The 17,154-nt window shown below is 39.3% G+C and overlaps 1 protein-coding gene across 5 annotated transcripts in view; it reads left to right on the top strand.

Moving 5' to 3' along the window:
• Positions 1-17,154, top strand: part of TIAM2 (TIAM Rac1 associated GEF 2) — a 166,645-nt gene that overhangs the window by 147,542 nt on the left and 1,949 nt on the right. For all 5 annotated transcript variants that reach the window (XM_059841932.1, XM_059841929.1, XM_059841930.1 and 2 more), the window contains 11 exons: positions 5,782-5,961; positions 7,402-7,470; positions 7,848-7,973; positions 9,164-9,272; positions 9,871-10,050; positions 11,454-11,572; positions 12,705-12,813; positions 13,849-13,907; positions 14,713-14,818; positions 15,576-15,663; positions 16,306-16,460. In XM_059841932.1, coding sequence (XP_059697915.1) covers positions 5,782-5,961; positions 7,402-7,470; positions 7,848-7,973; positions 9,164-9,272; positions 9,871-10,050; positions 11,454-11,572; positions 12,705-12,813; positions 13,849-13,907; positions 14,713-14,818; positions 15,576-15,663; positions 16,306-16,460 — 1,300 coding nt within the window. The remainder of the gene's footprint in view (positions 1-5,781; positions 5,962-7,401; positions 7,471-7,847; positions 7,974-9,163; positions 9,273-9,870; positions 10,051-11,453; positions 11,573-12,704; positions 12,814-13,848; positions 13,908-14,712; positions 14,819-15,575; positions 15,664-16,305; positions 16,461-17,154) is intronic.

The following is a 17,154-nucleotide window of genomic DNA, read 5'->3' as shown; positions in this document are numbered from 1 at the left end:
CTCAGTGGTTGCTGCTTGTCCTGGGAACCTGGTCAATGCAGGCTCTTGGGCCCAGGTCCCTGCTGCATGACTTGGTTTATAACAAGAATTTCAGTCAGGTACCTCGGTCACCACTGATGGTTCTTCTGTGCTCACAGAGAAAGAGGGGCATCTCTCTGTGTGGCAGGTGAGAGGGAAGATTTGCCACCATGCAAATATCAATATCTCAGGCAACACATCAGGTGGGTTGCATCTTGGCTGTTTTACACAGCTGTATGTTCAGCCTTCTTTCAGGCCTTACCCTGTGCTCTCTGGAAAGAATTACTGGGTCAGCAGCCCCTCCTTCTTACAGTATTTGTGATAATTCTAAATGGGGCTGATTTGCTAATGTAAATCTCTCTGAAATTGGGAAATTCTAACTCAAAAACAAAAGTTCCTTGTTAATTCCTTGCCTATTGTATCATCTAGTAGTATCTAGCAGGGCAGCTTCTCATCCCGTGGTGCAGAGGATTTGCTTTTCCCTCCTTAAAACATAGCTCCAACTATGATTTGCATATTTCTATGAAGATACGAGTAGATACCGAAAAAATGCCCTTCTTTTAACAAAGTTTTAAATATTTTCATTAAAAGACATGCAAGAGACAGAGTGAAACAAAGCAGACCCCTCTAATTTCAGTCAGGAGCAAGTTCATACTGAGTTGCCTTGGAGTTGGGAAAAGAAGGAGAAGAAACAGAAGATAACTAATGACTGAGGCTACTGCTTTGGTTTAGCTTCTATTACTGAAAGCTGAGCAGCACTTTTGCCCAGACTTCTGTGGTGAAAATGTCACAAAGTATTTTTCAGTAAAGCTCTGCTAACATTTTTCAGTTTCAACGAACAAATTAGAGGAGTGAGGCCCTGTATTGATCTCCAACATAAAGCAACTTTTTTCTGCAGTCTTTAAGGAAGCTAGAGCCTTCAACTTTCTAGCCTTTTATATTGCTTGGTTACAAAGTACTTCCCAGTCTGAGGACATGCCAGAGATGCCCACAGAGTTATGCACCTACAAAATAATGGTGACTGTCAGGACTGCCTTTGTTCTGGAAACACCTTCCAACACAAAGTAAAAGGGATGGACATCTTCAAGAGCTTTCCTTTTGCACAGAGCAAGGGATGTAAAGGTGTCTCAGGCTGGTTGTTCATTGCTCAAAACTCCATGTAATTGTATTTCTTCTGCTGACTGGTACATTCAGTCTTCCTGGAAATGCATACATCAGATGGAGCTGATGTGTTAGCTGTTCATTTTTGGAGGGCACAAGTCTAATCTATTTCTGCAGGATGTTTCTGAGCATGTTTCCTCTCAGGGTGGGAGTTCAAAGGATTGGTGATCTAGCCCATAGATATGGTCTGTGTCCTGCACCAGGATACTGAATCCTGAATGCTCTTCAAAGGACATGCATGGCTTTCATTTCACCAAGGAGTCTTTCTTAAGTTGTGTAGAATTTTCTAAGTCTACTAAAATATTCCTTTCCATCACTGTTTCAAACAAACCCTGACAGACTGGGGTAAATGAGGGTAGAGTAAACAGCAGCGTGCAGAGACCCTGTAACACCAATTGACCTTGTGCAGCATTTATGCTCAATCAGTATAATTCTGTAGAAAGTCACAGGATAGCCATGAAATCGTTGTGCTAGTTCTTAACCACTGCTGATTAATGTCTTCCGCTCTCTCACTGATTAATTTTATGGGGTTTTGTTACTCTGGTGGGGATAGCACAGCCTCAAATGATGATATGCTTCTCTGCAAGGAGCAAAGAAAATCTGTAAGACATCCTTGTAAGAGTATCTTTTTGCTCACTTTAGGGGAATAATCTGTAATATTTCTTATCACAACTATTATTGAAAATGGGATGTGCTGTATCTCCATCTGAGCGCCACTGTGGTTGCTGGCTGCCATGGGTCAAGGTGACATCTCTGTGGGCTGGAAATTTCCATTCAAAGGTTACTTTGAGCAGTCCCCATTCACAGAGAATACTCCTTGCAGGAGGACATGGAACCTTAAGTCTGAGTCTCAAACATGCAGGGATGAAAGAAATGTTTCTCCAGACTACTTATACACATCCTTCTGTTTTCTAAGAAGCCAGGAGAGGTTGGTCAGGAGGTTGCATCCCCTGAGTGGTAGATCTGTAGAACAGTTTATACAGCTTTGTTGGAAAACTTTGAATATGGCAAATAAACCATAAGGTTTATTAAGCACAGTGCTCCTTAGCTTCCTTCTCCCTGAAATATATGTGGGGGTTTTTTCCCTTAAGCCCTGCATAAACTCCATTTTTCTTTCCCACCTCTAGCACTGTTAGTCTAAATTTTTTGATATTTAGCCTTATTTGTCTGCTATTAATTGCCAAAGGTAAGCTGAAGCTGCTTGTAGTCCCCTGTAGATGTTGCTGAAAGCAGCATACATAAGCTCAAGTAGTGGATTTTAGAGGAAGTTTGCTGCTTCCATTGTAGTTTCTCCTCAGCTTTTATCTGTTCCCAGCTACGTTGCAGTCTTGTCTGCAGTCAGTTATCTGGACTTCTCTTTTTTTACTGATTTAAATGTTTTTATTCTGATAAGCTGCACACTATAAAGGTTGGCATAAATAACTTTTTTACCATTTACTAAGTACAAACAGTCTTGGTCCTGAACAAATAAAATCATCTGTGTGCTTGAGGAATTGATCAGTTTTATCTGAGTCATATCTGCCTGTATTAACTATTGCAATGTCAAGATCAGAGCAAATTCAGGGTTAATGCCCTCCGTAATTCAAGATAGCAGTGGATGTGTGTAGTATCAAGAGGGAGCTCCTTTTGAGACTTCTGGGTTTAAAGGCGCTGGACTACCAGGTTTTGATTTGACATCCAGAATGTCCAGATGGCTTTGAAATCCCAGCTGTAGGGTAATCCCAGATAAAGGACAGAGGCTGAGCATCTCCTTCCCACATATGCCAGATGTAAAAGAGCTGGTCCTAGGGGTTGTCACTCAAGACTTTCTGGAAAGGATCTGTTTTAGAAAGCAGGAAATTGTTTCGTGTCAAAGGCAGAAAATAGCATCCAGAACACTGTAGAAAAAGGGTAGAGATCCTGACCTGGGTGGTAAGAGAGTTTTGGGAAGAAACACGGAGGAAGAATTGTTTTATGCTTCTCTACTTATTTGTTGCTATGTTCTCATTTATACTAGGCTCCTTGTCGAGAACCAGGGGTGCCACTGGCAAAATGTGTTCCTTCATCTTCTGTGGTCTATGCAATGTATATGAGTGAATGTGAAACACTTCTGTCCTGTGATCAAGTAGCATTTCATGCTTGCTTTGACCCAAGTGTAAATACCACAGTGGGTTAAAAGAGTGAGGTCTGGATATTGTGTGGCCTGGAAGATTCTTCCCTCTTGTAAAGGGAAGGACACAGAGCAGCAAGACTTAAAGAAAAGACAAGATCCTGTGAGCAGGGAGGTCAAGGGCAATATTTTTAATGCCAAATTTGCAAACATATCCAGGAGCATAATAAAGTTTATAAAAATCAGTGCTTGTCGGCAGCACCTGAGAGGTAATCCTGTGCCTTGGGCTTAGGCCAGCTATGCAGAACAATTTCTGACAGCAAAATTATATTGCTTAGGTGATCAAAAAGTATTTATATGGAGGAGTATCATCTATTTCCATATGCTTTCCCATACAGTGATTCTCGGTGACAGATGCAGCACTGACCCCAAAACTCAAGGGGATGTAGAAATAGCACATTCCCCCATGTCTGCCTGCTCTATATGCAAAGGTGGTTGAGGAGGAATAGAGGACTTCTAACTCTTCCTTGTAAAACTGTGCCTGATGATGATGCTTGTGACTTGCTTTCAATAGGCTGCCTTGCATCCTTGATCCCTGTGTCCTTGATCAGTCATCAGGCTGATGTAAATCAAGCTGCCCATGTGCATCTTGAGCCGTAGAGAGTGTAAAATCTGAAACATTCTCATATAAATACAAACCTTTCTGACATCAGAAACAAAGAAAACAAAAGTGAAGTGCTTTGGCATTCAGTTGTTTAGAAACTGCTTTAAAATAACTCACATACACACACCCACACACCACTTCCTAAAGGATTTGTTTGCAAGCCACTAATTAATTTCAGTGTCACAGACTGACTACAATTTTTAAATTTATTCCATTAGTGGGGAGCTGTAATTCTAACAAACACCATGCAATTCATATTGCCATTTTTTGGGTCCTAATAAGTGTTGAAAATACTAAATGTATCTAAATTTCATAGTCCTGCAAACTGTCATTATAATGGATTATGAAGAGAGTTCCACGTATTAGTGAGGAAAGTGACTTCATTTTTTTTTTGAGTGGTGGCATTTTTCAAAACTGGGAGCTGGGAAGCTACTGAGTAATATGGACTACAAATATCTGACATTGTAACATTTATTTTCATCATATAGGTGTTTAATCACAGGAATGGTTGAGATTAAATATTGCTAGTCCATTTAGCCTCCAATTTACTGAAAGGCTTTGTATAGCTCAGTTCATTCTCATATTAACTTTTGCATTTGTTCATTTGATGGTCTAGTTATGGTGGTGAACCAAGCTACACGGGTAATCAGTGGTGAATCAGGACACCCAAAAAGGATGACTTGAAACAACTTGTGGAATAAATAAAGCACAAATTAAGACAACTCTGAAATGCACTCATGTCCTGATATTGCTATAAAAGGACTTACACAAGAAATAAAGCAGCCTTCATGTAGTCCTCATTTGAATGCACTTGCTAAATACAAGGTGATAAATGTCACAGCTTATGCAACTGTCCAGTTTGTGCAAGTGTCTGAATGACAGAAGCACTGAAGAATTGTTTGATGTGCCACAAAGATGTGGATTCTGAATGCTGTTAACACAGAATTGGGTAATGGTAGCGATGTTTTAGCTTCCAGGGAAGCACTATGTAAGAAAGAGAACAGTGGAATAATTTCAAATTGAGCATTGAAGATTATGGCCTGCAAATGTTGCTCTTGGATATTAGTTGCAGTCATCCAAGAGCAAATGACATAACTATTTCATAGTGTCAGAAATATCTCCTTGTCTTCCATCTTTGCATTACAAGATTAACTGTTGTCGTATCTTCAGTTCCTATCTTGTTTGAAAATTTTCTGGGTTTTATTTATTTTGTTTTTAATAATTCTTCTAAAGAATATCAGATATTTAGTTTTCCATTTGCCTCTTTGGAAAGCAAAAGATCCTGATATTTAGTTGTATCCTTGGAAAGAAAACATCTGACCATCTTTTGACACCCCCAGAAATTGGAATCTGAACCCTCAGATTCATGACTCATTGTTTAGAAAGCAACAAGACAACACACAACACATTATAGGTCACAGATGAAATACAGAAGAATTATTCTGGATGCTTATAAGATATTTATCTGCTAATTCTTTCAATTTTGATGCAGTGAGTCTTGCAAATAAAAGAGGTGGAAAACAGGGTGAAGCTAGTGTCATAAGAATCAAAGTATGTGATATATATGTGCTCTGTCATCTTTTGCACTCTATCAGCTTGTACCTGAAGACTGAAAATAATTTTTGCTGGAAAATCACTAGCAATTTTAAGTTCCTTTTACTGCTCTGATCTGGTTCTGCTAGAAATTAAAGCTGTTCAAACCTGTCAAGATACACAGCTGACAAAAATCGATGGCATGCTCTGGCCCCTGAATTTGGAACAGGAGCAAAATTGGAGGAATTTAGAAATAATTGTAGTACTACTTGTATTCTAAAACATCATCGCTTGTCTGTTTCTTCTCACTCAACAGAGCGCAGAGCAGATCAGTGCATTGTGCCGAAACTTCCAAGAAGTCCAAGCAAGCAATATGGAAGGACAGAAGGACAACCAGGATCCACCTCCACGACCACTGGCTCGCCACCTTTCTGATGCAGACAGACTGAGGAAAGTCATCCAAGAACTTATGGACACTGAGAAATCTTATGTCAAGGTAAAAAAAAGAAAAAATGATGGCTCGCTTGTTTTTGAGGCTGATCGTGACTTGTGGACAGTGTTAACATATTTTGATCTTATCTTTACACAACCAGCCTTCCACAAGGGCCACAACCTGCAAAGTCTCCTTATCTAATTGTTCCTGTTGTTTCTGGCAGACTTGCTCCTGCAGCCGAGGCTGTAGGATCTGATGTAGTTGCAGTCAATTTGTAGTTGTATTGGAGAGCAGTCATCTGTGAGGAGAAGATACCTGCAAACAAAAAGGGTTTTTCCAGGGGATGTCTCCCCAGTTTTCAAGATGAAGATAAATCTGGTAGAAGAACAGAATAGTCTCCTACAAATGAGTATGTGGAAAAGAGTGCATGATTATTTTTGAACAAGGAAAGCTAAAAGGCACAACTCCAGTGGGTTGTAGCATGACAGGGAAGTTATTTATCTTCTGACTGATAAGCCTGCAAATTGTTCAATGTATCTCTCTTCTTTTTATGAACTCTAAAATCATGAGACTGGCTGCCAAAGGCAACATAAAAACATTGATTTCATTGACCTCCAGCAAGAAGGCATCATCTCCTTTTCTGTATCTCAAAACCTGTATTTACAGATGTCAGTACTTACTGCAAGAACTTTTGTGGAAGAGAAAACACTTCATCCACCAGTGCATTGATACAGCCATATGCTGGACCCTCATTTATGTCCACCTGATGTATCTTTTAGAGGAATCACTTGAACAAAGCATGACCATGGAGGCCACTAATATACATGAAATTTTGCAACCTGCCAGGAAAAATCCTGGCAGGTTGCAATAATTGTTATGGTGTTTTCAGGGAGCTGCTCATTATTCCTTCTACACAGAATTTCTGGTGTGTCTCTTCCCAGGGTTGGACAGCCCTGTAGTGGGCCCCAGCCCTGCTGTCATGCTTCTGGGTGGGACAGTAAGTCTTCAAAAATGGCAGTAATTTTTTTAAGAAGTGACTGACAAAGCCCTTTATCATACCTACCTGACAACATAACTGAACACTTTAATAACTTACAGGGTTTTAAAATGCTACATGTCCTTCTGAATATTACTACAGATGTTTAAATAAGTGGCTATTTATATAGTTTATGTAACATAAATAATTAAAACATTTCATGCTGTTCATATGGATGGACTCATTCAAAATAAACATCTGTAACAATTCTTCCTCATGCTAAGCTAAAACATAGTTTGTTATAATCAAATTGTAAAGCCTTAAGGATGAAACAATAACATTACACTGAAATCACTTTGCCTCTAATTTAGCAGTAACTTCAGTGTTAACAATATGCAAGCTATTTTGTTACTGAAAAGGAATTGTATCTTCAGTTCATTCCCCAAACTTACCCTGTCTCAGGGCTGCCACATAAAGAACAGTTTCCAAATGGTACAGAAAAAGTGAACAAATATTCTTTTTTGCAGGACTTGAGCTGCCTCTTCGAGCTATACTTGGAGCCTCTTCAAAAAGAAACCTTCCTTACTCAGGATGAGGTGAGGGAATATCTGAAAAAAGGTCCTTGTCATTCTTTTATGGGCTAAGACCTTGACACTTGGAATTTTTTATTGCTGAGAGCAGGACAGAAAAAGCAAACGATAAAGATGTCAATAGCAATGACACCAGTCAGTGCTATTCTCTCTGGTGTGAGCATCACTTCCTTTTCTTAAAGAATAATTGTTCTTCTGAATTAACTGCTGAGAAGCCTCCACTTTTTGCATGGATTTTTTATAAAACCTGTTTGAGAAATATTAACAAAGACGTTACTAGCCTTTGCAATCTCTTTGTGTGTTACATCTCCTTAGTCCACTGTTTTCAAAAGACCTTTTAGGTCCATGGAGTGCTGTACTTCATGGTCTGATGTTTTCCACAGATGGAATCCTTGTTCGGCAGCCTGCCAGAAATGCTGGATTTCCAGAAGGTATTTTTGGAGACCCTTGAAGATGGAATATCTTCTTCCTCAGATTTTAATACATTGGAAACACCATCTCAGTTCCGGGTAAATATTTCATCATTTCATACTTTGTAGTGTGCCTGCAAATGTTTGTGAAAATCTGGCATTAAGATGTTTCTGGCTCTTAGTAGTTTTATGGGGCTGCTTTTATGTTTGAGGCTTTACTTTGGATTACAGAGTTCTATTCAGCAATGAAAGATTAGAGCTATTTTTCATGGTCTTATCTTCCTCCCCATGGCAAAAGTTGCAACATGGGAAAAGACAGAGTAGACTTGGAGCACATGATAAACTGGCAATGTTTGTGAGGCAGAACTCCTTTGCAGAGTTTCATTGTCACTGTGCTGAATTCTGCCCTGCCTGTGCTTCTCTGTGCTGTGCCCAACTATCCACCAACAGACTGGGAGCTTTTCTTCTTTAATGCCACATGAGTTTCCCACGTTGTGAGGTCCAAGAAGCAGGAAGCGAAGTGTAAATGGCTGCAGCACTACCCAGTGCCTGCCCTGACTGGAGGAAGTGGGTTCCCTGGCAATGGAGTCACTGGCTTAGGACTGAGCTGGCAGGCCTCCTGAACACTTGCTGCATTTTGTGGAGTAAACATTGATTAAAAGAGGGGAGAGGGCTGCTTTCCTCCTCCCTCACTACTCCTCTTTCTTATATTTGCTTTGGGAGGTATTTTTCTAAAAGCCTCTTTTGTGATTCAGTCCCTCCCACATCTTCCCAACGTCCCCTTTATCCAAGAACATCAGAGGTGTCTTGTAATTACCACCTGCCTGAAAAAAGGAAAACAGCTGGAAAGCAATCCTGTATTTGTTTTACTCTGTCCCTTCTGGCTTTGGCACTTTTATGCCTTGCTTCCTATGGCTCTCATTTTTTTCCCAGAACAACATACTTATATGTCTGCTGATTTTTGTTCCTGTGCTGCCTGAAATATAAAGTAAAACAGAATACCTCAGGAAGAAAGGAGAAAATTGCAGGCTGACCTCTACACTCAGTGAAATACAAAAATATCATCAAGTTACTACCAGTAGTATATTCATGTTACTCACACACACACACACACACACACACACATACATACACACACATATATATATATATATATATATATACATATACACATATGAGATATGTATAGAAAGATAGCAGATAATCCGCCATTGAGTCTGCTTGTTGTTGTCTGAATATTTATTTAGGATTCTAGTAGTGAACTAATAATTTGATTGTGTTGATTTCAGAAATTGCTGTTTTCTCTTGGTGGCTCCTTTCTGTATTATGCTGACCACTTCAAACTGTACAGTGGCTTCTGTGCAAACCACATCAAAGTTCAGAAAGTTCTTGAGAGAGGTAATTTATTGTCTTCATTATTGTAATTCACTTGCATGAATTCAAACTGCAGTGAACTACTGTAACAAATCTTGTCAACTTGCAGAGAATATTGGATAAAATCAAGGAATAAATATTGGTATCAAACAAGGACTAATCGGGTATCTTTCAACAAGAAGTTCTAAGATCACAGGTTCTGCTGAAGTATGGTATACACCTGAAGAACAAGATTCCTTTTGTAACCTCCAGGCAGTAGTCTAGAGAGCTGTAGAAACACCTTCCACAACTTCGTGCTGTCTGCAAGCCCAGACTCCAGAAAAGCAGCAACAAATGGTAGAATAAATCAGGAATTACTTCCTCTGCCATTCACTGCAATGCAGTGGAAAAATCAGAGGAATAATCTCACCTTCATAAAATTGCTCTCTCAGCCCTTTTGAATGTTATTTGATGCAGGAAATTATAATGAAATTGATAGTATATGCTACTCTGTAAATCATCCATAGAACAGAGTGAGAGTTTTGGTGCTGGGTTCACATTGCCATTCCATATTTTTCAATTATTGTAGCTTCCATGAATTTCATATTCAACTGACATTTTTTTTAATTTATTTTTAATCTAGCCAAAACAGATAGTGCCTTTAAGACCTTTCTGGATGCTCGAAATCCCACAAAGCAACATTCTTCTACACTGGAGTCATATCTCATAAAGCCTGTTCAGAGAGTGCTGAAATATCCTCTGCTTTTAAAAGAGCTGGTGTCTCTGACAGACAATGATAGTGAGGAGCACTATCATTTGACAGGTAACTTCTGCTTTTCTTCTACAGGAATGAATGAGTTAAGTTTTATTTCCTGCCCTTTCTGAAGATACAGGTAGGCATTCTGGTAGACAGCACAGAACTTGTCAAAACCTAGAGAGAATTCCCTCACTCTTGTTAAAATAAGAAATTTTTTTTGTTCCTTTAGCTGAAAGTCCTACTTGGTATGCCCAAGTCCCCTAGAGAAGTAGGTATGCCCAGGATTTGCCATGGCAAGTAGGACTGGGATCTTTATCCTCATGCACAGGAGCATGTCAGGTCACAGTGTTGCCTTTTATTTTTTTTTAACCCACTTGAGAAATACTGACCAAGGCTCCATCTTGTGGTTATTATTTAGTTCTTGAAATAGGTCAAAGTTTAAGAGCAGCACAGAAGGAAATATTTGTTGTTCGAGGCCCTTCTGTGACTCTTGCTTGTGTAGAAGAGATCTTTGTCAAATGTTTGCAGTCTCTCCCATGTGGAGAGACTTATCTAAAATGCATTACAGTTGATTGCTTTTCTACGCTCACATGCCTGGGACTTCACCCCGGCAAATTCCAGTTCAGGTCTGTCAGCACCTGGTGGATGAAAATCAAGAGATGTATTTTATGGATTGACTGTCATTTTCACAAAATGGATGCAGACAAAATACACAGTCAGTAAAAACTCATGAGGATCTTACTTACTTCAGAAAGAGCTTCCAATCTTGTTCCCTTCCCCAAACAAGCTGGAGCTGGGGACTTATTTGCAGGTCTGGATAGATGATAAACTGCTAAAATTAAGAACTGATGAAACAAATCGATGAAACAACTGTGCCATTAAGAATTGATGAAACAAAGGATCCCTGACCAATTCCATTCTGAATTAATACAAAAATCTAATGGAATCTAGTGACATTCTTGTTTGGAAAACATAATTTAAACAAAACTTGGCCACCAGCATTTCGTGTGTACAGCCTGTGAGGAACTTGTACAGCCTAACACTGTATTTCTTTATCCATTCTGGGAGGAGAAAAATGCAATTTGTTTCTCCTAAAGATCATTAGATAACTTATTCTAGGATGAGTGTAGATTACTCCAGAGGACTTAGTGGCCCTATATCTACAAGATGCAAAATTTAACCATGGCACTATCCTGCTGCTAACTTTGGGGGCTTGTCACTGGCATGCTTATTGCAGCCTTTTCAGCCGCTTAAGACACCACATGAGCATTTTCCACTTACTCTGACCAGGAAGTTTTTCTTCTACTGTTGCTATGAGAAAGTATTGATACAGAGCTAGAATTCAGTTCGCCAGACCTTCAGAAGGCAACATCATTTTACATGCCCAAAGGGGAATTAATTTAAAATCACCATATTTAGAAAATAAAAATGAGTTACATAGCTGTGTATGAAATTTTTAAACCTTCCAGAAGCACTGAAGGCAATGGAAAAAGTAGCAAGTCACATAAATGAGATGCAAAAGATATATGAAGATTATGGCACTGTATTTGACCAACTGGTTGCAGAACAAAGTGGAACAGAGAAAGAGGTAAGAGAAGAAACAACATGTCACACTGACTCTTGTATCCAGCTTGCTGTAGGAGCTTCCTCTATTCCTGAGGTAATTTGGGGAACTTACTTGCGCTGGGCTTGCTCCACTCTCCTTTAATATTTTGACTTCTGTTTTGTATCTGCCTGTCAAATTTCTTTCTGTCAGTAGGTTATGGAAAAGTTTTCAGACAGCTGCCAGAGCCGCTTTCTGGACTGACAGGAATTGCAAGCAGGAGTAGATATAGTTCTCAGTAGGAAAAAACCCTCGTGTCAAAACATTGTAGAGATTATCCATGCCCCAAGGCATTCGGATTTTATGCTATTGAGTTCTTAACATATTTTTTCAGCCGTATAAATGAAAATGGCAATTTGAGGGATTTCACATTAAGGTCTGTTATTCTCATTCTCTGCACTTCCAGTGCTGAGGCATCCATGGGTATTTGTCAGAGCAAAACCCATTAGTTATACAGACTGTTTGCAGTCATCTCCCAGAACTGGGGCAGCAAGGCCTCAACTTAGCCATTTACATCAAACAATTACTAAGCAGATCAAATCTGTAAAGGTGGATATCAGATATGAGAGATGTCAACTCAGTTGCTTCATTTCCTGCTAGTAGAAGTCAAATTGTCCCTGTTGACTACCTGGTTTCTCATCATTTATGGGGAAACAAAACTTGACAGCCTTTGATATTCTTCAGCATTATGTTGTGTCCCACAGAAGAAAGGAGCCTCAGAGTACAAGACCTCCATTAATTCTGCCATTGGTAGTGTCATTAATACTAATTACTCTATAGAAATGAAAGATACTTACAGCTAATAAATCAGGCACTTCATAAGTGGCTATATGGAAGTGCAAGATTATCAGATCAGCCTAGTATTCTTCTAAGTTATTAATAGTAAGAACTTCTACCCAGCTTTCGTAACTTAGGGGCTATTACTTTGTATTTGTAACCTGTTTTAAAAAAAAGGGATTACTCACACTTTTCCTGCTGTAGTGAAGATCTCTTTCTATACACAGAGTAAATACAGAAAACATAGATCCCTAAAGCAATCAATGTGTACTAAAATGCAGCACTGATGTAGATATTTATACTGTTTATTTATTTTACTTACTGTTGTAATTTAATGCAGGTGACAGAGCTTTCAATGGGAGAACTTCTGATGCACTCTACAGTTACCTGGCTGAATCCTTTCCCATCGCTGGGCAAAGCAAGGAAAGACCTTGAACTTACAGTGTTTGGTAAGTGTCTTCCTTAAGGACTCTGTGCTTTCAAATCTGAAGATGGCCACATTAGATCTTCTCACAGAATAAAAGCCCCAAACTCCCTTCCCTGCACTCATGTGATATGTAGGGTGGATTTATATGTGAAAAAATGCATAGTTGTATTTTCCTAACATGAAAAAAGTTTCTATTTATTTACTTGCTGGTACTGTTTGCTCTGTGAACCACCCTCAGCTGCTGTCTTGCCTATATTTAAACTATGGAAAAATTTCAAGAGGCAGTATTAAGAGTCTTTAGAACAATCTGTTAAATGAGGTTTTCAAAGGAGGCTTGTGGGAAAATCATGATTTATTCTACTCTTGTGAATTCAGGCTAACTTCTGCTTTACAGCTACTGCATTGAAATCCACATGCAGATTATTTTAACCTGAAACTTGATGTGGAAATGAGAGCATACAAACAAAAGTCCATTTCTTTAAAAAAAGATTATTTTAATATATCAGTGGATAAACACCTTCAAAAGAACTCCAGGTTGATGTGAGACAAGTTTCTCTTTCTCAGGGTACTCCTTCCCTGGGAAGCATGGTTAGGGAAGGGGATGCTCCAAGCAGAAGAACAAACTGTTGAACTGCACGAAGAACAGACTGTGTCCTTCACAGCACTCTCCTGCTATAGGCCGTTCACTACACTTGAAAATGTCCATTGTCTACAGAAAGAAAATTTTTACATCTAACCTACACCTTCTGTATTTATTTATGTGAATACTTACAGAAGATAGATAGGTGGTTACTGGTAGTTTCAGAATAAATGTACAAAATGGCTTCATCCTAAACGTTCAGAACGAAATCTGAGGGAAAAATACTGCCATTGCATGAAAGTGCAGAATGAAAAACCCAGTTGTCATCTCAGCACAGGGCAAATGCTTTTTAATGTTTGCTTATCTCATCCTTCACATTCCCATGACTATAATACTCCAAGATAGTATTTTCACTGAATATTGTAATATTATGCCTATAATTAACGGTTTTCCTTTTTTTTTTTTTTCTCTTTTCAGTTTTTAAGAGGGCTGTAATACTGGTGTATAAGGAGAACTACAAACTGAAAAAGAAAATGGTAAGTTTGGTATCAGTGGAGATGGTGGATGTTCAGGATATTACTGCAATGTGAGATGGACCATAAGTGTTAGAGGGGGAGTGACTGAGGTGAAACACCACTTTCCCCTGCTAAAACAAATGCCCAGTATCTGTGTAGCAATAAATATTTTTTGTTATTTAGTAAGCAGCATCATCTTCTGTGTGAGCCCTATCTTAATTTTACCAAGTGGAAGATGAAACATTGCTATGCAGAAATAGCTAATTCTTCCAGATAGCATTTATGATGGCCTACCTTACCACAGGGTGCAGGTGAAAGACCTTTGTTTTATGAACCCTTGATTACCCTGGAAGGAAAGGAAAAGGGGCATTATAGACATAACCTTCTCTGCACCCACTTACAGACCTGAAACGTGGAAGCCAGGTAGCAAATTGTATGTTCCAAGTACCAGTGGTGATATACTGCACCATGCTCATTGCAACAGATGGAGGAGCTCTAAAAGTAGCAGCAGCAGCTACATGATTAATGTATTCTGCTAATCAACAGTCTGTATGTTCGTTCACAGGAAACTTCTTCCCTGGTAGTACTTATAGGCAAAGTTTTATTTTTATCAGTTAAAATCAAATGGCTTTTTAAAGTTGAAGCAATTATGAATTCCAAAGGTTGTGTCTATCACCATTTCAACTACATTTACAAGTTCATTTTAAGGTAGTGAAGGAAAGTTTAATCAATTTAGTTTTTCTTCAAAGGCAGATCTTTAAAGAGTAGTACAAAACACCACCACTTCTTCTACTTCTTAGAAATATCCTTTGTTTTCTTTTTACAGCCTACTAATGTTCGTGCTGCACATAATTATGGTGACTTGGATCCATTTAAATTTCGATGGCTGATTCCTTTATCTGCTCTTCAAGTTCGACTGGGGAACGCAGCAGGTAACTCTCTTGCAGTAAATACTTTAGGACTCAATACTTTTCTGGAATTTTGTTATACTGCTTCTTCCAGATGTCTTTCTGAGCCTCTGGAAACAAGCAGGTGTAGAGAAAGTATTATCTATCCACCGCTGTCTCTGCACTCAGGGGGTACAGGCTTGATACATTTACAAATTTTCATTTCTAACTTCTGTGCATTAAAGGAGATGTAACATGATGTGAAGGAATGACAGAATGGAAATTCCCAATAAAAGGCAGGTAGTTTACTGTAGTTGACATCCTGATGACACACTGGTGCTGTGTGTGTGCTGATCCTCATGTTTTTTCAAACAGCAGAAAGGTGACTGTAATTTGTGGTAGTAAAGGGCTGTGGGTTTACTTTCAAGCTGATCTTTATAGTCCTATCCACTTCTGTATGTTCTTTAAAGTGTCTCAAGGTCTTTAGACCACACCTGGGTGAAGGCCTGTTAAGGCTGGAAAACATAGAGAAGCAGCAAGAATGGGGGAAAGCAATTCTCCAAGAGAGAAGTTATCAAAGGCAGTGCTGGGCTGCCACAGCAAGAGAGCTCAGGGGAGTCTCTTGGGTTCCTTGGCTTCCCAACCTTTCTCTTGGGTTCCACCCTGGGTGAGATCTTCTGTAGCTCCACACGTAGCTGAGTTAACACGGCCTTCTGGAGAGTGGAGGAGCTCTACCCCGGTCTTTCTAATGCCAAAGGTTTTGTGGAGTGTATGAAAATGTCATGTCTCCTTCCACTCACAGGAACAGAGAACAGCTGTATCTGGGAACTGATTCACACCAAGTCAGAACTAGAAGGCAGGCCAGAAACAATTTTTCAGTTGTGCAGCAGGTAAGCTTTACATGGAGGTTGTATTTTACAAATCACATTATTGGAATTTAAAATAAAAAGAAAATATTTTCTCCCATGTGACCTTTACATCAGCGGTTTCGAAGTGGCACTCTTTATTTGAAGCTAGGCACTATGCCAAGCTTTAACTGCATAAAGTATAACAAATTCAAATGGGTGAATTAAGTGTAGTGACCCAATGTCAGAAATCTGCTGATATATGAACATAAGCTCCAGTATGGGCAAAGTAACTGATTTTATCAGTCTCAGCTGGTTAACAGAGATTACTTTCTTCTCATAAAGACCACTTAAGGTGGTGATTCCCTCATACAGAAGTTACCTTTCAAGTAATTTTCTAAGAGGAAGCAACTAAGATCTCAAAACACAAGGTGTGTGAAATGTCTAGAACAGTTAAGATGTCCCTGCCCATGGCACAGGGGTTGGATCTTGATGGTCTTTAATGTTCCTTTCCACCCAGGACATCCTATGATTTTATGATAGCTGTAAACCCACTACTAAAGCAAGCTTTTGAAAAAAAAAAAACACTGCACTAAAACCCATCAGCAGAAAGGAAGTGGGAACATTTTTATCCCAGTGTCTCACTTCAGCGAGGAAATTAAGTTTTGTGTTTTCTTAAACTTGCAGTGATTCTGAGAACAAGACCAACATTGTGAAGGTCATCCGTTCTATTCTGCGGGAGAATTTCAGACGTCACATAAAATGTGAGCTACCACTGGAGAAAAAATGTAAAGATCGCCTCATCCCACTTAAGAATCGTGTACCTGCAACAGCCAAACTGGGTAAGAAACACCTTCTCAAGTGAAAACTAAAGCATCCAGACTCTGGTGCTGGTAGGGCATTCACAATTATTACCATGATCACAGAGTGTCATGGGTCAAACCCAGAAATTCCATTTCTTCATTTTTTTGGACTGGAGCAGGAGTAGTTTCTCTACCACTAATTATGTGACAAGGGCTAAAGGAGACAAACAGACTTCCCCACACTGCAATGTGTCATTAGCTATCTTCAGAGAAGATTTAATAAGGCCCAAATTAATTTTGCTGGGAAGGAATAGACACCTTTTGCCATACAATATTAGCATTCTTTCCTTTGTGTTCCCTTTAGTTACTCAGCCCTTATAACATTTGTAGCTAGAACAACAGGGAAAAGGCAGGGGGTCTTGGTTCTTTCAATGCACTAGATCTGCATCCCAGCTGATACTGTAATTTAAGAACAGGCTTCAGACATTTTAGTTAAATGAGTAGTTACTAGTATTTCAAGTTCTCTATCAGATCAGTCCTCTGTAAAATCCCCTTTTTCATCAGAGGATCTGGAAGAGTTCAGCTGCTGCCTACACCTGGGCCCTTCAGTGTTTGAATGACCCAAGTCAATCTTTCTTTCTGCAGAAGTGTATGTAGTCATACACTGGAGGATTTGATATATATTACACATGAAGGAAAGCAGAGCCCTAGGATAGGTGTAATGAAAACTGTG

The sequence above is a fragment of the Haemorhous mexicanus genome, chromosome 3 (assembly GCF_027477595.1).
Source record: "Haemorhous mexicanus isolate bHaeMex1 chromosome 3, bHaeMex1.pri, whole genome shotgun sequence".
Taxonomy (NCBI): domain Eukaryota; kingdom Metazoa; phylum Chordata; class Aves; order Passeriformes; family Fringillidae; genus Haemorhous; species Haemorhous mexicanus.
Note: the sequence above shows the minus strand (reverse complement) of the source record. Positions and strands in the feature narration are given on the sequence as shown.